The sequence below is a fragment of the Erpetoichthys calabaricus genome, chromosome 8 (genome assembly GCF_900747795.2).
Source record: "Erpetoichthys calabaricus chromosome 8, fErpCal1.3, whole genome shotgun sequence".
In the NCBI taxonomy this organism is placed as follows: Eukaryota; Metazoa; Chordata; class Cladistia; order Polypteriformes; family Polypteridae; genus Erpetoichthys; species Erpetoichthys calabaricus.
In genome coordinates, this window is record NC_041401.2 from 2794849 (window position 1) to 2815080 (window position 20232).

Below are 20232 nucleotides of genomic sequence, written 5' to 3' on the forward strand. Positions count from 1 at the left end.
CATTGGACAGGCTGTTTTGCTAACTCATGTAAAGACACACCCAACAGTAGGCAGGAGTGTGTGTGGCAAAGTGGGGGTGTATATGAGTGCCCAAATGACAGGAGGGTGCTGCGGGTGACATATTCAATGACCTGAGCCCGAGAAGCAGGTGGCACTCAAGTGTCTGGGTCTGTGTGCCCTCCTACCTATCGGCCAGGTCCTGGATCTTCTGCTCGTTGCTGTTGCTCAGCTTCTGCTGCAGTCTCATCAGGTAGATCTCCTTCATGAAGGACTCCCAGGAGAGGAGCGCCATCTCCTCGCTGTTGGGCAGCTCTTGTTCTGGAAGGCAAGCACATAGAAAGGGGCAAAGCTCTCCCCAGCAAAAAGCATCTCCAGCACTTCCTTGAGTGTCAGTTTAACACCTTGGCACACCTGAACACCCAAAGCAGCACCACGTTGATTTTCAGTCACTGCCCAGTGGCACACAGCCTGGCACAATGCAAGCAGCTCGGTTGTGTTTCAAACTTACTGAACTGCTTGTATCTCTTGTCCTCCTTCCGCTTGGTAACCCGCTTGAAGAACAAGTAGATGTGCACCAAGATGATGAAGGGTGGTGGGAATGTCGGGTGACAGTGGTACTCCTTGATCAGCCCAAAACGCTGGAACTTCCAGATCTGGTCATTGTTGTCCTGTACCATCTGGAAAGTGAAGCTGTGAAGACAAAGGACACCCATTAAGATGATCCCCAAAATGGCCTGGGACAATGGAGAATGGGCACAGCTGGTAAACTGGGCTGGCACAGAGCACTTAGTGAATACTGAAATGATAAGGGAACAGAGCTGGCATACTTTAACTAGCTTGAACTACTGGGGAAGAAGGGCATGTCACACTGAGGTGGCATTAAATAGGCATCTGGCACCCACAGTATACTGTGAAGAAGGTGCATCAGGAAGGAAGCTGGCACTTAGCATCTAATGTCAATAGTGGTGCACCTTGCAGGGGGGCTGTAAAGAGCCACATGGCACCAAGTGCATCCTGTGAGGAAAGGTAAACCACACAGAGGGCATTTAGGTGGGCATGTGCCACTTTGTGTTCTGTGGTCATTTCTACATGTCAGCTGCCACTCTTAAAGCAGATGCAGCTGCACAGACTGCCACCAGAGGTCGCCAAAGAAAACCACAAGCAGGTTTTCTTAACCCCCCTCCCCCCCCCCTTTGCACATAACATCTTCACCCAGTACCCCCCCAGACCCACATTCTGTATTCTACCACCTAATGCCAGTTAGCTTTGTCAGGTGCCCTGCACACTTACTTGAACATGGCAATCAGCAGGTTGAGGAGCAAAATGTTGGCAAACAGCAGGTAGATGCAGACAAGAATGATGGTCAGCCAGGTGGGGAAGGCCGGCTTCCCGTTACTGTCCAGAATGGGGCACTTGGGTTTGGTGGGGTTGGTGCCATTCATGGTGCACTGGCTTCTGTCGTAGTTCACACCTGGAAGAAGACAAAGGAGGGTTAAGTTGGTGGGCCTTTTGGCTTCACTGTGGCACTCAAACACTGTCACATGTGTGTGCATGGGGGGCATCAACAGTGCTGAAGCAAGATAAGCCCCCTTTTCAAATGCCTGAGGGTCTGCATTTGTTAATCTTTCACCTGCAGACCGGAGGACGAATCCCAAGATGAACTGTGATGTCACGACCGGGTTTCGCCCATCACTTCCACACTATTTAAAGAATGACGGTATCGGAAGTCGACATTCAATTTGACGTTCAATTGGCAACCAGCGAACATGGAGCTCCGCGGAATACAAGTCACTTGATCGGGGACAGGGTCACTGTACGGCAGTAGATGATGTTTTGAGATGGCATTTGAACTTTTTTCTTTGCCTTACTTTGTCATACCTTGTTGGTCCCCAACCCCTCACAGTCTCTAAAAATTCATGTCATTACAACGCATACAGTAGGCCTCTTGACCCACCCAGAGTGCTAAAGCTCACCCCTTCACTTCGGACTGCTGCCTGGACTTGAGAGCTGAGGTCAGTGGTGGCCCAGAACCTTCAAAGAGAGATGGCACACACAAAGTACAAGGGGTGGCACTGCAGCATTAAGAGGTGGCACATCTAAAATTCAAGGGGTGGCACTGCAGCATTAAGAGGTGACACGTCTAAAATTCAAGGGGTGGCACTGCAGCATTAAGAGGTGGCACATCTAAAATTCAGGGGTGGCACTGCAGCATTAAGAGGTGACACATCTAAAATTCAAGGGTTGGTGCTGCAGCATTAAGAGGTGACACATCTAAAATTCAAGGGGTGGCACTGCAGCATTAAGAGGTGACACATCTAAAATTCAAGGGGTGGCACTGCAGCATTAAGAGGTGACACATCTAAAATTCAAGGGGTGGCACTGCAGCATTAAGAGGTGACACGTCTAAAATTCAAGGGTTGGTGCTGCAGCATTAAGAGGTGACATCTAAAATTCAAGGGGTGGCACTGCAGCATTAAGAGGTGACATGTCTAAAATTCAGGGGGTGGCACTGCAGCATTACGAGGTGACACATCTAAAATTCAAGGGTTGGTGCTGCAGCATTAAGAGGCGACACGTCTAAAATTCAAGGGGTGGCACTGCAGCATTAAGAGGTGGCACATCTAAAATTCAAGGGGTGGCACTGCAGCATTAAGAGGTGACACGTCTAAAATTCAAGGGGTGGCACTGCAGCATTAAGAGGTGACACGTCTAAAATTCAAGGGGTGGCACTGCAGCATTAAGAGGTGGCACATCTAAAATTCAAGGGGTGGCACTGCAGCATTAAGAGGTGGCACATATAAAATTCAAGGGGTGGCACTGCAGCATTAAGAGGTGGCACATCTAAAATTCAGGGGGTGGCACTGCAGCATTAAGAGGTGACACGTCTAAAATTCAAGGGGTGGCACTGCAGCATTAAGAGGTGACACGTCTAAAATTCAAGGAGTGGCACTGCAGCATTAAGAGGTGACACGTCTAAAATTCAATGGGTGGCACTGCAGCATTAAGAGGTGGCACGTCTAAAATTCAGGGGGTGGCACGTCTAAAATTCAGGGGGTGGCACTGCAGCATTAAGAGGTGACACGTCTAAAATTCAAGGGGTGGCACTGCAGCATTAAGAGGTGACACGTCTAAAATTCAAGGAGTGGCACTGCAGCATTAAGAGGTGACACGTCTAAAATTCAATGGGTGGCACTGCAGCATTAAGAGGTGACACGTCTAAAATTCAAGGGGTGGCTCTGCAGCATTAAGAGGTGGCACATCTAAAATTCAAGGGGTGGCACTGCAGCATTAAGAGGTGACACATCTAAAATTGAAGAGGTGGCGCTGCAGCATTACGAGGTGACATGTCGAAAGCACAAGGGGTGGTACTGCAACATTAACAGGTGACATTTTTAAAATACAAGGGGCAGTACTGCAGCATTATAAGGCAACATGTTGAAAGTACAAGGGGTGACAGTGCAGCATTAAGAGGTGGCACGTCTAAAATTCAAGGGGTGGCACTGCAGCATTAACAGGTGACATTTTAAAACACAAGGGGCAGTACTGCAGCATTAGGAGGCGACACACAAAATCAGTAAAAAGGCAAAAAAAAAAAATGAAGAAAAATGCTGATTGGAGGAAAGATCTGCCAATCATTTCTTAGTGGCAGTTTGAGGGCAGTACCACCCTACCCCCAGCACATGCCAAGCTTACTGTCCATGCTTGAGGGCATCTGTCCAAAGATGGTGAGGTAAGGCTGGTACACGACCCCACGGAATATCCATTCCAGCCTGGTCTCATTCTCAATCAGGATGGCCTGTCTGGCGACTCCATAGGCCACAACCCAAACACCCAGCAGGAAGAGGAAGAAGAAGATGTCTTTGAGCTGAGGAAGAAACACACAAAAAGGTCACAACACAGTGTCCCTTGCAGGCAATGCCCACACATCCACACACACTTACCATGCGCTTCACTATGATGATCTTTGGCCCCAGGTTTTTATTTACAGTAAAAATGTCCACGAGCCGCAGGCAGTAAACGATGAAGCCGATGCTCAAAATGATCCGACCAAAGTACAAAGTGGTGGGGGTCAGCCTAAAATTAGAACAGCCAATGAGAACTCACTTAGAGGGCAGCCCTGCAGGTCTTCTAGAGTGACCTGGCATGCTTCTGCCCAGAAATGTCCCCTGCCCAACATCAGCACATATGCTGAAGCCCTAAGAGCACATCGTGGTCCTGCCAAACAGGGGTGTGGCCTGCAGGGGGTGCACCAGCTCCCTAAACCCAACACAGACAGATGCAGACACAAATTCCAGCACAACACAGGCCCTAATTCCACTGTGGGAAACTCTTCTCCTTTCGTTTCCCACCTGCACAGCACAGTCCAGCCAATGGAGCACAGTTATCTTCTTCTTCTTTCGGCTGCTCCCGTTAGGGGTTGCCACAGCGGATCATCTTTGTCCACATATTGATTTGGCAAAATTTTATACCAGATGCCCTTCCTGACGTAACCCTCCCCATTTGCACAAAGAAACACACTGGTTTGTGCATCTAGCCCAATAATGCGGCACTTTGTCTTCCTGATCTCTCTCTTGGTCTCCATCTCTTGTCCTCCTCTAGCAAGCTTTGTCCTCCACCTTGTTACTCGGGCTCCTGGAGCAGTGGCTCCTGCACCCAGAAGTACTTCCAGTGGCCCGTCAGTGTGGTCTGGAAGTACTTCCAGGTGAGGTGGAAACCCAATAAAGTAGGGGTCTGCTGTCCTTACAGCACCCCCTGGTAGCACCCATGGAACCCAACAGGACTGTGCTGAACTCCAACTCCCATGAAGCCCTGTGGGAATCTGAGGCACCACGGCAACCAAGGGGGTGCTGCCATCTAGTGCTCCAGGAGAGATAAGATAAGATGTGTATATCCTCTCCCCCTGTCCTTCCAGTACGGAGGCGTCCACCATAGGGGGCATCCATGCCCAACGTCACTCTGTCCAGCAAGGCCACCCGTCTCCTCACCAGTCGTTTCTGGTCCTTATGTCCACACACATGGAATGCAGTGAAATGCAAACTTCTACTGCTTGTATGTGATAAATATGTTTGTGCTCACTGCGGGCACAATACCTGCAACACCGCTGGGCACCATGCCACTTCTTATTGTATCCCCACAGCCCTGGCATAGTTTGATAACCAGAGACAAACCAAATCTCTGTGTTGGCACGACCCTCTTGAATTGATTGGTTCAGTGCAGGTGGGTCAGATGTCTCCTCTCCGGCCCTACTGTATTACGTCAGAGTGACGCCATCCTACCCACAGGAGACACCATTACCCCTCGCCATCAACATGATTCTGTCCGGTGAGGCTGACCACCTCCACCCCAGACCCTTGTGTGTCACTAGTTCTACCCGGAGAGGCCACCTGTGCCCATACAGCCCTCACCAGTTCTATCCACAGTGTTCCTGATTCCATTCTTCACTGACACTCCACATCCTTAACCAATCCAGGTGGGCCACATGTCTCCTCCCTTGGGACTTCCTGAGCCCCAATGAGCACAAAATGATTACGACGACAGTAATGGACCCCATAGCAACACTTCAAGTTCACCCACATTCGGTCCAGTGGGGCCACCTGCCACAACATGGATCTGTACCACCACCTATAGGACTGGCATACTGTCCTACAAGAAGGCTTTTAGATCATCCAGAATGGCGATGCCCTGCACTTGCATCCAAACTGCAGTCCCCATGATTGTTGTGGGACACCAAATCTCCAAAGATTGCTGTTAGAAAGGTAAAAATAATCAGGAGATGACAAAAGGTACGAGAATCAAGCAAATGAAGATAACCGCGGTCAACATCTAAAAGAGATAAAAAACGAGACAAGAAAAGCATGAGGGCGAAACAAGAAGTCGGGGACACAAAGAGGTTCAAAATACCAAAAAGAGGCCTGACGCCAGCGCCAACAAGGTAAGGGGGCTAACTGCCCCTTCAGCTTCTAGATGGTTTATAAAAACCAAGAGAGTGTCGTGCAACACACCTGGTGCTGTGATGTAACTGACGTGATGACCTCTGATGTCACATGACGTGTTCCATTCACCGTCGTGTAAGCAAAGAATGGGACGGGAACACAATAAACTGTCCAAAAAAAAAGTCAAAAACCACTTAAGAACTACAAAAATCAAATAACACGCAGAAAATGGGATCATCACAACAAGTTCAGTGGGCCGAGGAGGTCTTCAGACCCCTCACTCTCTGTACATTACATATGATATGGAGGAATGGACTATTTCTGCCCATCAATCTGCACTCAGTAAACTGTAATAACAAAGGGACGACATGTGACCAGAAAGGTTCACAAATTTATTAAAAATCAAAAATCTTTAATTCCTAGAAGAATTCAGACCCTTTGCTGTGCTCAGGTGCCTCCTGCTTGCTTGAATTCTCCTTGAGATGTTTCCAGAACTTGAGTGGGGTCCACCTGTGGCCAAGTGAACTGACTGGACATCGTTGAGAAAGGACCTGCATAGAGAAGAATGTCCCACAATTCACACTGCATGTCAAGACAAACACCAAGCCATGAAGTCCAAGGAACTCCCTGAGGACCCCCACAGACCAGGGCATGGGGATCAAACCATTTATAAAGCTTTGTGTGTCTTATCCTCGAGTTCTTAAGGAGGCTAGCGAGTGCAGATATGAACCCTCGACATATATGTTTAGGACGTCACTGCGCACTGGAGAGATTCTGAAGGACTGGAAAATGGCAAATCTCATCCCATTATATAAAAAGGGTGACCGGGCAGATCAGAGCAACTAAGGGCCAGTAAGCTTAACGTGCATCACAGGAAAGTTAATGGAAGGAATTATTAAGGAGAAGACTGAGCAACACCTGGAAAGGACAGGAGTTATTAGGAACAGTCAGCGTGGGGTCAGAAGAGGGAGGTTGTGTTTTACTAACCTGCTGGAATTCTATGAGGAGGAAACAAAAGGATACAATCAAAGTGGAGCAGATGAGATTATTGATGTGGACGTTCAGAAAGCATTTGATAAGGTGCCACATGAGAGGGTGGGCATCAAACTAAAAGAAGTCAGAGTTCAGGGTGTGGTGTGTAGATGGGTGCAGATTTGGCTCAGACACAGGAAACAGAGGATGATGGTGAGAGGAACCTCATCAGAACTGGGTGATGTTAAGAGTGGTGACCAGCAGGGGGCAGTGTGGGGCCGCTGCTATTTTTAATATCTATAAATGATTTAGATCAGAATATAAGGAACAAGCTGGTTAAGTTTGCAGATGATACCAAGATAGGAGGATTAGCAGATAATTTGGAATCTGTTATATCATCACAGAAGGACTTAGACAGCAGACAGGCTTGGGCAGATGAAATTTAATGTCAGAAAATGTGAAGAATTACACATAGGAAGTCAAAATGTGAGGTCTGAATACACAATGGGTGGTTGGAAAATTGAGAGTCCACCTTACGAGAAGATTTAGGAGTCGTAGTGGACTCTACACTATCCACCACCAGACGGTGTTGAGAAGCCATTAAGAAGGCTAACAGAATGTCAGGTTATATAGCGCCTTGACGTGTGGAGTACAAGTCACAGGAGGTTCTGCTCAAGCTTTATAACACACTGGTGAGGCCTCATCTGGAGTCCTGGGTGCAGTTTTGGTCTCCATAAAGGACATAGCAGCACTAGAGAAGGTCCAGAAAAGAGCGACTAGGCTGATTATGGGGGGCTACAGGGGATGAGTTATGAAGATTGAGCCTTTACAGTTTAAGCAAGAGAATATTAAGAAGAGACCTGACTGAAGTGTTTAAAATTCTGAAGTGAAGTAGTCCAGTGGATCGAGACGGTGACTTTAAAATGAGCTCATCAAGAACACGGGGACACAGTTGGAGACTTGTGAAGGGTAAATTTCACACAAACATTAGGAAGTTTTTCTTTACACAAAGAACGAAAGACATGTGGAGTAAGTGACCGAGTAGTGTGGTGGATGGTAAGACTTGAGGGACTTTCAAAACTCGACTTGATGTTTTTTTAGAAGAATGAAGTGGACAGGACTGGCGAGCTTTGTTGGGATGAATGGCCTGTTCTCATCTAAATTGTTCCAATGTTCAATAGCGCAGTGGCCTCAAGAATTATGAAAAGGAAGAAGTTGGAATCCACAAGGATTCTTCCTAGAGTTGGCCATATGGACCAAACTGAACAACCGAGCAAAAAGGGCCTGGTGACCAAAAACTCAACAGTCTCTCTAACAGAACTTCAGAAGTCCTCTGCTGAGATGGAAGGACATTTTAGGAAGATGGCGACCATCTGAGCAGAACTCCATCAATCACAATGTTTATGGCAGAGCGGCCAGACAGAAGCCAATCTTGAGTAGAAGGCGTTTGAAGGAATCTGAGAGCAAAGACAAGGATTCTGTGGTCTGATGAGATGACAATGGACGTTTTTGGGCAGAACTCCAAGAACTCTGTGTGGTGAAGACCAGGCACTACTCATCAGCTGCCTAATGCCATCCCTATGGTGAAGCACAGTGGTGGCAGTGTCATGCTATGAGGACAGTACAGGGAGGTCAGTATTGAAGGAAGGATGAATGGAGCAAAATACAAAGAGATCTTTGAAGAAAGTGCCCACCACCTCAGAGTGACCTGAAGTATAGAGTGATGACAAAGCTGAAGTGGCTTTAGGACAAGTCTGTGACTATCTTTGAGTGGCCCAGCCAAACCCAATGTGTGGACAGACCTGAAGATGGCCATTCACAGACACTTCCCATCCAGTCTAACAGAGCTTGAGAAGATCTGTTGGGAAGAACGGAATCAACTGCCCAAATCCCAGTGTGTCATGCTTGTAGGGACTCACCAAGAGGGCTTGAAGCTGGAATGGCTGCCAGAGGGACTTCAACGAAGTACTGAGTGAAGGGTCTAAATACTTCCAGGAATGGGAGATTTCAGGCTTTGACTTTTAATAAATGTGCACACCTTTTCCGAAAACATGTTGTCACTTTATCATTATGGGTTATTTCGTGTAGAGTGACGGGCAATAATGACAAACGTCTCCATTTCAAATGAACTCTACAACAGAGAAAGTCTGCAGAAATTGAAGGGGTCCAAAGACTTTATCAATCCACTGTATATATTGGCCCACTGGCCACTTGTCCTTTCGGGTGGCCTCATTTCCAGAAGCTTGTTTGGTGTCCTGTTGACAGTGATTGTCATTGTTAACCTAATGTCACCTTTTAGACCTGAACACCCCTCCACCACAACCCCATCCCATGTGTGATCAGGTCTCCTCCTCGACAGCAGGTCGATTTGACCCTTAATTAACTTAATGTCACCTTACACACCGGAGGCGCTACGTACCTGCAGGCCACTCCAGCTGCAAAGAAGCAGAAGCTCAGCACATCAAATACGTTCCAAATTTTACTGAAGTAAATCTCTGCCTTCCTCAGGAACCCAAACTTGTCCCGACCGTGGAAGAGCTGGGGAGGCATAGAGGAAATGGTGTCAGAAATAGGCTGAGCTGTAGAGCACTAGGGGGGGCACTCCATTCCAACACTCGGCATTTCCCCAACTCCTCTTCCTCACTGCACCTCACCTGTCTGAGCTCCTCACAGAAGAGGGTGCAGACCCACACGTACAGGAGAATCTCCTGCCACACCGGCTGCTTCTGAAAGTTCATCATCAACACGTAGGCGTACAGCCACAGGAAGCCAAAGAAGGAGACGACGTTCCAGTAGAAGACGATCACCGGAGCCGAGTAGAAGTGCTGTAAGCGGCACCAACATGTCAGAGGCTTCAGGTGCATCTTCTTATGGGAGTACCTGACAGAACAATCCAAAAAAATGATATAAAGGAAGAATGGAAACGTCTGACAAGTCAAAGTTCTTCCTTCACAATTCATTTGCCACATACAAGGAGCAATGCCTGCAGTTTCATATCTCATCAGCAGATGGCAGTACTGATTTGTGACTCCCCCTGACACCTTTTGTAGGTCCTCCTCTATCACCTCAGCTGGCGGCAGGTCATTAACTCTTTGAGGAATGATTATTGTTTTCCAAAAATCTCAGCACACAATGCACTGGTTTCACCCATAAATCAACATAAAACATCTGTTGGTGCGTGCTGTGGCTGCTGTGGGCGGCTGTTCGGCATCTCTGGCAGCACTGGCTGCGTTGGGGCGGCTCGATGACATGCACAGCGGGTCGGCTACCTCTCTGTCTTTGCACAGAAGGTGGGCGATGGTGGCAGTCGCAGTGTGATGCAATATGTTTTGTACCTCTTGTCATCATAAGCGGTGGTCCTCCTAGGTGAATGCAGCTGTAGGCGTATCAGCTACACAAACATGTTCAGCACCACGATCAGCTGGGGACCGATCAACCGATGCTGGTCCCTCACTTTCGTTTTTGATATCTCTCTCCAGGGGCCTCATGTATAAATGGTGCGTACGCACAAAAATGTTGCGTACTCCCGTTTCCACGTTCAAATCGCGATGTATAAAACCTAAACTTGGCGTAAAACCACGCACATTTCCACGGTAGCTCATACCCTGTCGTACGCAAGTTCTCTGCTCGGTTTTGCAGACTGGCAGCACCCAGCGTCAAAGCAGTGCTACTGTTCCTGTGTGGTTTCCCTTTCTTTTTTAGATCCACATCCCTGATGCGGCTTTATAAATATAGTGAAACTAGCAAAATACCCGCGCTTCGCAGCGGAGAAGTAGTGTGTTAAAGAGGTTATGTAAACATATATATACATATACATATACATATCTACATATATACATATCTACATATATACATATCTACATATACATATATATACATATACACATCCACATATACATATCTACATATATATATATACATATACATATAAATATAGACATACATATATACATACATACATACATTCACATATATATATATATATATATATATATATATATATATATATATATATATATATATATATATATATATATATATATATATATATACTGTATATATACATATCTACTTATTGGCTCCTGTATTTAGGATATAGCAGGTTGGATAATGGATGGATGCACATTTGTATGCATAGCCCTATTTGCCCGTTTTCGTTTTTTTTCTTTCTTCAGTAAAATTTCAGCAAACCCGGAGCTTGTCAGTTCAAATCCTGGTACTGACACCACTGTGTGACCCTGAGGAAGTCACTTCACCTGCCTGTGCTGCAAAAAAACAAAAGTAATGTAACAAATTGTACCTCAGATGTTGCAAGTTGCTGGAATAAAGGCATAAGCCAAATAGATAAATATGTATTATACACACAGGAACTATTCATTTATTTTCAGTTAAGTCATCTGCAGCAAACTTTTATAAATGAGGGATTCTCCTTTTTAGATAGTGCAAACTGTTTCTTCTTCATTGACATTTTCTCTTGGAGAGCTTTTTTCATTTCATTGAAAATTAAAGCAGCAGCTGCCAAAATATGTAGCTTTGTTATTAATTTGTCAACATTGTGTAAAATAACTTTATAAAGTAACATAAAAGGTTTAAATACTGGTTATCCTTTTACACTAAAATATTACTAAAGAGCTACAAAAAAAGTAAAATGCATGTTTTTTTTCTTTAAGGAGATTAAATATTACTGAAGAAAGAAAAAAAAACTAAAACAGCCAAATGGGGCTATGCATGCAAACTTAAAAGGTTTAAATAAAACAGAAATATATACCTTTATTGTTACTTCCTTAACTTGTGGAGAGTGTATCCTGTAGCAAAGCCCTAACTTTTTTCGTGAAAGCCCGTTTCAGTCAATAAGTCTTAAAAAGAGGTGTAAAGATATTGACAATAAGCTACACAAACCCAGCAAGACATGGAATCGTTTAAATCAAGTATCATTACATCTTCCTTTCTTAAAGAGAAGTAAGGCAGTACTTATAAGCTTACATATATATATATATAGGCATATATATATATATATATATATATATATATATATATATATATATATATATATATATATATATATACTGTATGTATATCTATATATATCTATATCTCTATATCTCTATATACATCTATCTATCTATCTATCTATCTATCTATCTATCTATCTATCTATCTATCTATCTATCTATCTATCTATCTATCTATCTATCTATCTATCTATCTATATATATATATATATATATATATATATCTATAATAATAAAAGGCAAAGCCCTCACTCACTCACTCACTCACTCACTCACTCACTCACTGACTGACTGACTCACTCATCACTAATTCTCCAACTTCCTGTGTAGGTGAAAGGCTGAAATTTGGCAGGCTCATTCCTTACAGCTTACTTACAAAAGTTAGGCAGGTTTCATTTCGAAATTCAAAGCGTAATGGTCATAACTGGAACACACATATATATATATAATACTAGCAAAATACCCGCGCTTCGCAGCGGAGAAGTAGTGTGTTAAAGAGGTTATGAAAAAAAAAGGAAACATTTTAAAAATAACGTAACATGATTGTCAATGTAATTGTGTTGTTATTGTTATGAGTGTTGCTGTGTTTTATATACATCCACATATCAACATATATATATACACATATACACACTCACACACGCTTTATGGGTGATGATTGTTTTACTCTTTTTATGTTTATTTTATTTTATTGTAGAATCAACTCCTATGTGCGCACAGCAGGGCAGCCGTGGGCGGATGCGTATGGTGTATTCACTCCATGTTATCGTGCATTGCGCTGTCAGTGGTATTTTGATAAAAGAATTTGAACAACATATAAGAAGCGTATAAATTATTAAACAGTAAAACATTAAAATTTAAGAAGTAAAGTTACATTAAGTACTACTGCAGTGCCTTCGGGTATACCTCATTTTTTGTTTGCCCATTACATGCTTAAATGTATAAATTTTTTGGTGCACCTACCCGAGAACACGCGACATATAACAGAGCGTGGGAGAAGCATGGATTTTAAACACGCGTTGAGTTCATCTGCTGGTCTCCCTCGTGGAATAACTGGTAATGTTTGACTAAAATGTACAGCGAGTAAAACGACATTACCTCCTATTTTTTTTTTTTACGATCTCTGAGATCTTGCTTTTTTCGGTTCAAGGCTTCATAAGCTCTTTTATGTTGTATGGTGTACTTATCCCAAACCATCATCTTTGAATGTTGCAAGACTTTCGCCTTGTATGTAGATCGGGGGTAATTACATTCATTGCATTCCTAGTCTGAATCACAATCTGATTGTATGGGTGGTTACCTGGCCCTGTAGGGTTGCCACCCGTCCTTTAAAATACGGAATCGTGCCGCGTTTGAGAATGAAATTGCGCGTCCCGTTTTGAATCAATACTGGACGGGATTTATCCCGTATTTTTTTTTATCATTTTTTTTTTAAAGCAGCGTCTCATGCAAATCATCCCACAAGCATTTTATGAAGATGCCTCCTTTCCTAGTTTTGATTGGGTAATACTTGATGTCATCGTTAGTTTGATTGGTGTTTTTAACTGTCCAGTGAGGAGGGCGTGTCTTTTAAGTACAGTCTGCAAAGTGTTGGCACTGAGATGTGGCGTCAGCGCCATAGTTGAAGCCCCTAACGTTGCGGTCAGCAAGTCGGCGAGAAGCAGATCATAGAATGGTTGAAACTGTTGCCCCTAACGTTGCGCCACGGCGTGTGGTTCGTTTATACCTCGTGTCTTCTCATTAAACTTTTATCTCACAAATATGTTATTGCAATCCGCAGCGGGAGCGTTTCTATAAACTTAATTTAAACTTACGTTTTACACCGTGCTTTGTTTCCCTTATGAACATGCTTGTATGCTTAACTCGCTCCGTTCTCAATTGTTTAATTAATTTTTTGCTCTTCGCTGTTTGCGGCTGTTCCTCCATTTCCCCCTACTTCGTTCTTTTATCTCGCAAATATGTTATTGCAATTCTTAACGGGAGCATTTCAATAAACTGATTGAAAATAGTTTTGCATTTACCTTTTTAGTAAAAGGCGAGCTTTTAAGCCTGAGAAATCACCCCGTAAATGCACACGTTTAATTGCACATGTGTTAATATGTATGCTTACACAGTATTAAAAGACAGTCAAAAATTAACGTCATTTACCTTCGTTCCCCGCGTGTGACTCGTGCTGTAAATGTCTTCCTTGTTTTCCGTTCACGTGATTACGTAGGAGGCGTGATGACGCGATACGTGACTCCGCCTCCTCCATTACAGTGTATGGACAAAAAATATGTTCCAGTTATGACCATTACGCTTTGAATTTCGAAATGAAACCTGCCTAACTTTTGTAAGTAAGCTGTAAGGAATGAGCCTGCCAAATTTCAGCCTTCCACCTACACGGGAAGTTGGAGAATTAGTGATGAGTGAGTCAGTCAGTCAGTGAGTGAGTGAGTGAGTGAGTGAGTCAGTGAGGGCTTTGCCTTTTATTATTATAGATATATATATTATATATATATATATAATATATGTGTATATATATTATATATATATATATATATATATATATATACGCATATATTATATATATATATATGTGTATATATATATATGTGTGTATATATATATAAATGTAATGAATTATTATTTATTATTATTATATAATGTGTATATATATATATAATATATGTGTATATATATACATATATTTATATATATAATATATGTGTATATGTATGTATATATATATATGACAGCAACACTCATAACAATGACAACACAATTACATTGACAATCATGTTACGTTATTTTTAAAATGTTTCCTTTACTTTTTCATAACCTCTTTAACACACTACTTCTCTGCTGCGAAGCGCGGGTATTTTGCTAGTATATATATATATAAATCCCCGCGAAGTACTGCTTTTAAATTTTTATTAAGAAGAAAAGCTTTTTAAATTGAGGGAAAATATCCCAATAACAATTTGTTAAGGATCTGTTTTTTTGTGAAGCAGCCTTAACACAGCTTTTCCGCTGTTTTATAAACGAACGCCATATAAGGTCTTCGTTTTTTGTTGCTTCGCCAAGGAAGGAGCCTTTTTATTAAATCCAAGGGTTCTTCGCTTTTTTTTTTTTTCTTTTTTTTACGATTGTTATAGTTCTGTTTGTATACGACGTTGTCAGTTAAGCACTCCGGTTGTAATATGACCAAGCCGTGCAAGCTTACTGTTAAGAATGCAACGTATAGTTGTACAGGAGAAAAGCAATCTTGCCTCAAATCAATGGCAACCTTTTGTAGGTCTATGAACTTAATTTAAACTTTAGGTTTACACGGTGCTTTCTTTCCGAAGTACCTGCACTCATGAATATGTCTGTATGCATCAGTCGCACTGGCGAAGTACCGCTTTTAAATTTTTATTAAGAAGAAAAGAAAACCTTTTAAAATTGAGGGAAAATATACCAATAACAGTTTGTTAAGGATCTGTTTTTTTGTGAAGCTGCCTTCACTCGAGTGATCACTTTGAGCTGACTTGCTGGCTAACCATAAACGTTACCTGGTAGGTAACCACCCATACAATCAGATTGTGAATCAGACGACGAATGCCGTGAATGTAATTATCCCGATCTACATGCTGTCAAATAAACGAACCACACGCTGTGGCGCAATTTTAGGGGCTTCGCCTCTAGCGCTGACGTCCGAGGTTCGATTCCCGTAAGGGAGTGAAGTGAATGGCTGGTTACCTACCAGGTAACGCTTATGGTTGGCCAGCAAGTCAGGTAACATCAGCCACGGTGCCTTCAGTTGTGAGAAGCAGATCATAGAATGGATGAAAATAGTTTACTGTCAGATAATGCAAAGAGTACGTGACACGTCTTTCCCCCTTATTCTTGGCTCATCAGGCATACACACTCACTGCACTCGCTTACGGTAATCGAACCTCGGACGTCAGCGCTAGACGGGCTTTGCAGCGGTGAAGTATTGCTTTTAAATTTTAATTAAAAAGAAAAGAAAACCTTTTTAAATCAAGTCTTAAAAAGAGGTGTGAAGATATTGACAATAAGCTACGCAAACCCACCAAGACATGCAATCGTTTAAATCAAGGCGCGAGTCAAAAAACACCATCCCATAATATTAGTTAACGATTAACACATTTCTATATGTATTGTAAGCATACAATACAACTGATAATATGTTGCGCTTATTTATCTGGTGTACCGACATTTTTGCGCGTTAAACGGCTGAAATCTAATGTGGTTTGTGCCCTTCAGAATGAAAAGAGTTTGCATTTACCTTTTTAATAAAAGGCGAGCTTTTAAGCCTGAGAAATCACCCCGTAAATGCACACGTTTAATTGCACATGTGTTAATATGTATGCTTACACAGTATTAAAAGACAGTCAACAATTAATGTCATTTACCTTCGTTCCCGCGTTTGACTTGTGCTGTAAATCTCTTCCTCGTTTTCCGTTCACGTGATTACATAGGAGGCGTAATACGTGATGACGCGATACGTGACTCCGCCTCCTCCATTAGAGTATATGGACAAAAAACAGGTTCCAGTTAAGACCATTACGCGTAGAATTTCGAAATGAAACCTGCCTAACTTTTGTAAGTAAGCTGTAAGGAATGAGCCTGCCAAATTTCAGCCTTCTACCTACACGGGAAGTTGGAGAATTAGTGATGAGTGAGTGAGTGAGTCAGTCAGTCAGTCAGTGAGTCAGTGAGGGCTTTGCCTTTTATTAGTATAGATTAACTGCTTATTGTTTATTAGTTTAATGCATCTGATTGTAATTAACCAGTAACAATATAATGGTCCACAGAATGGCCAAACTATTCAAAATACCATTGCTGCTTTAGTGTTGTTACTCTCACTGCACCTTCTCCTTCTTCTTTCAGCTGCTCCCGTTAAGGGTTGCCACAGCAGATCATCTTTTTCCATATTACTCTCACTGCACCACTCGGAGTATTTATATCACTGTATCTGAGTGTGGAATCACAGATCTACAGCAGCTGATCGGAAAGAGAATTATCAGGATACAGCATCAAGCACACGCTGCCTCAGCCATGCTGTCTATTTGAACTGCTCTCATACGGCAAACGCTTCAGAGCCTTTCCTGTACGGACCTCGCGGTTCACAAACAGTTTCATCCCAAGAACTCTAAACGCACACAATTAGTCCATCAAGTGCTCCTTGTAGAACTGTTTAAGTACAATTACCTCACTGTAAACTTGCACTACAGTTATAATATTACACAACCTGAGCCACTTTATAAAGCGCATATTTACATATGATGACGATATCATTTTTAAGATGAAATGCAGCAAAATAGGTTTATTATATTATACAGATAAAACTTTAACTATATGGTGCTGCACACTGAAAAAAGTATAACATTGATATTGTTCATTCAATGTAAATTTTCTCTTTCAAGTAATTTAAGATTAGTCATTTAGTGTTGTAACTTGAAATATTTGGTTTCAGATCTCAATCAAAGTAAAATAAAATGTACCAAAGTAAATTATGGTGGAGGGAATAAACATAAAAATCCTATTTCAGTTAACCTAATATTTTAGGTTGTTCGTGTGCTGTGTTGCAATGGGCCGTTTGTATATTCTTCTGGTTGAACTTTCCAGTGTGCTGGCTTTCCAACTGCCAAAAAAGAAGAAGACTTTCCCGAGTGGAGTGGACGTGGTGGCCATACAGCTCTGGTCATTTTCAGCAGCAGACTTTTATAACGGAGGATTTCTGGTAAATAACCCTGTTTCTCAATTGTTAATTTTAAGTATAAGAACTCGTAATAAAACATACTTTCAAGAAAGCTGTAGAAACATTTAATACTTTTTTGTTGGATGTTTAAGATTTACACTGCAAAATGCTTGTGTATTTGCACTAGATTTTTAAATAAATGTAAAAAGTACAGCATTGGAATGTGTTACGTTCATAATATTTCTAATAGCATAATAACAGGTTACGACCAATAAACCATTTTAAATTGTAACAACTTAAAAAAATAGATTAACTTCAGCATAAAACAAATGAATTGCACCCAATCACTCTAAATGATTTGCCTCAACTTAAAAATTGTGGGTTCAATAAGATAAAAAGAATTATATTGGTTCAGATTGAAAATATTAAGTGTGAATCATTACCTTAATTATTTTAATTTGAATGGACGTTATACTTTTTTCAGTGCAGTGCTAGTGAGGAGCTGGCTCTCAGTTCATGGATTGTTCCTGCCTTGCGCTGTATTCTTGCTGGTGCTGGAAGGATAGATGGATAGAATAATTTAACACGTACTACGAAGATATTTTGATGTTCCTTAAAAGTTTTGAAGAATCGGTGTTCTAAGCTTACAGATGGCTTAACGTCTATTACAGAGCTGATTGTGTGGCGATTGGGTATTTGGAGAAAGAAAAGTAAGGACAGGAATTGGAGGTTAGTATGTTTGAAAGAGACAGTACTGCTGTGATAAATTATTTCATCGAAGGTCTTGCATGGCACAGCAAGCATCTTGCATGAGGCATGAATAATCACTGCGCCACCGTGTTCCCATGTTTAATAACATGCTTTAACTCCTATCATCATGAAAATGATATCACGCATACTTCTCAGTATTTTAATTATTCAGAGAGCTCTAATATCACGAATGTAATGGATTCTGTGTCCTGTCGGAGGAAGAGAAAGCCCAGAAGCACGTAGTGATTCACACACACAGAGCACATAGAAGATCAAATACAAAACAAAGCATGTAACGTGCTACTTTAGTTACGATGGGATTTGAGAAACTAGTAAATTAAGCGATTTTAAGATTAAGTTTATGATGTTCTACTTTAATGACAATATAAACTTTGATTAAAGTGGAAATTTCGAGATTAAAGTTGACATTTCGTGCTTTTTTCCCACTGTGTGCCTATTTTTTTTTCTCTGTACCCTAATAAGCTTTCATATGATGCTCAGACGGTGGGCTACAACTCGCCTTTTCATGGCGACTTTGATATGTGACAAGTTCTTTTTTATTTCAGGCACTGTGTGACTTTGTGAACTTGAGCTTTCCAGTTTCTCCGACACACTATGTCACTCGATCAGCTTCCTTTTGTTGTTTATATCACTGTTTAAACCAACAAAGAGTACGTTTTTTCTTTGCCTCCACTTGGTATTCACTGAAATTCTTCTATTTTCCCTCGTGCTTTTGCCATTGTCTTTTCACAGAAGGCTGAGCTTAAGGGCTATTTATATTCATTTGCATATTCAAAGAGGCATAATTCTGGGAGGAGTTGGGGCGGGACAGCAGGCGCGTGCACGTGTGTTACTTTTCACACTGACCGGGATTTACTGTATGTAGCAGAAGAACGTGGAAGTTGGCGTTCGCACAGATTTATGCATCTGGGTTTTTTTGTGCGTACGCATATTTCCACTTTTGTGCCTAGTCATGTTATAGTGTGAGTTCTACGCACGGTGTTATACATGAGGCCCCAGATCTCTGGAATCAAACTCAGAGTCCAAAAAGTCAGAGTCCAATTCTGCGATAATATGTAGTGATGTCCATGGAGTATTTTACGTTGCACATTTGCTTTAGTCTCGCCGGATGTCGATGCCATTTTAGAGGCTGTTTACTCCTATGGACGTGCAGGGAATCGAGGTCAAATCAACAAAGCTACGTAACTTTCCTTCAAGTGAAGAGAGTCAAACTAAAATGTAAGGGTGAGCTTTGTCACAGTTTACAGCCGATTACCATCCTCTACCCCTGAATTTCGACAAAACTCAACATCAGCCCTGAAAGAGTTAAAGAAGAAGGGTCCAGCCACAGACCTCCAATGAACAGCAAATCAGATCATGCCTTTATGTCACAGGTTTTACATGAGCCGGTCATACCAATGCATGCAGGCTGTTTATGGTGATCGCTGTGTTGATGTGAGCACTGCGGGTTGCTGGGGCAAAAGATGCAAAGATGGCGAGGAGGGGACATCTGAATTGTGTGATAAAACAAAGAGGTGACCGATCTGTGACACCATCTGACGAGCTTCACTGGAACGTGTTCATGAACTGACTAAGGATATTTGGCAGGCAGAATAGGAATATTGCAAGAGTGTGTGGGTCACATGATTGCCATTCTTGGATAGTGCAAGGTTTGTGCACCAGGAGTTCCTCGAAAGCTGAGAGACTTGAAATTTGCCTGCAGCTTTTGTTGTGTGACGAGAAAGAAGGTGAAGCTTTTTCTTCACAGCACAATGTCAGGAGATAAAATGTAGGTGCACTGTTATGAACCAGAAAGAAAACGTCAGTCCATGGAATTGAAAAGCGAAGGCCCCAGATAAAGACATGGAGGACAGCTTAC

The 20232-nt window shown here is 42.4% G+C and overlaps 1 protein-coding gene and 1 long non-coding RNA gene across 4 annotated transcripts in view; one reads left to right on the forward strand and one right to left on the reverse strand.

Moving 5' to 3' along the window:
* Nucleotides 1–20232, reverse strand: part of LOC114656470 (transient receptor potential cation channel subfamily M member 2-like) — a 57678-nt gene that overhangs the window by 14750 nt on the left and 22696 nt on the right. The window contains exons 15-23 of the mRNA XM_051930461.1: nucleotides 18801–18821; nucleotides 16841–16871; nucleotides 9560–9730; nucleotides 9325–9443; nucleotides 3942–4074; nucleotides 3694–3865; nucleotides 1291–1471; nucleotides 509–690; nucleotides 186–318 (exon numbers count right to left, since the gene is read on the reverse strand). Coding sequence (XP_051786421.1) covers nucleotides 186–318; nucleotides 509–690; nucleotides 1291–1471; nucleotides 3694–3865; nucleotides 3942–4074; nucleotides 9325–9443; nucleotides 9560–9730; nucleotides 16841–16871; nucleotides 18801–18821 — 1143 coding nt within the window. The remainder of the gene's footprint in view (nucleotides 1–185; nucleotides 319–508; nucleotides 691–1290; nucleotides 1472–3693; nucleotides 3866–3941; nucleotides 4075–9324; nucleotides 9444–9559; nucleotides 9731–16840; nucleotides 16872–18800; nucleotides 18822–20232) is intronic.
* LOC127528935 (uncharacterized) lies at nucleotides 2055–3034 on the forward strand. 3 transcript variants are annotated; one of them, XR_007935559.1, is made up of 4 exons: nucleotides 2055–2131; nucleotides 2176–2218; nucleotides 2833–2920; nucleotides 3009–3034. It is a non-coding gene; the product is annotated as an uncharacterized LOC127528935 (long non-coding RNA). The 3 variants fall into 3 exon arrangements; XR_007935558.1 differs by having other exon boundaries at nucleotides 2061–2218; XR_007935560.1 differs by lacking the exons at nucleotides 2055–2131; nucleotides 2176–2218 and adding an exon at nucleotides 2646–2744.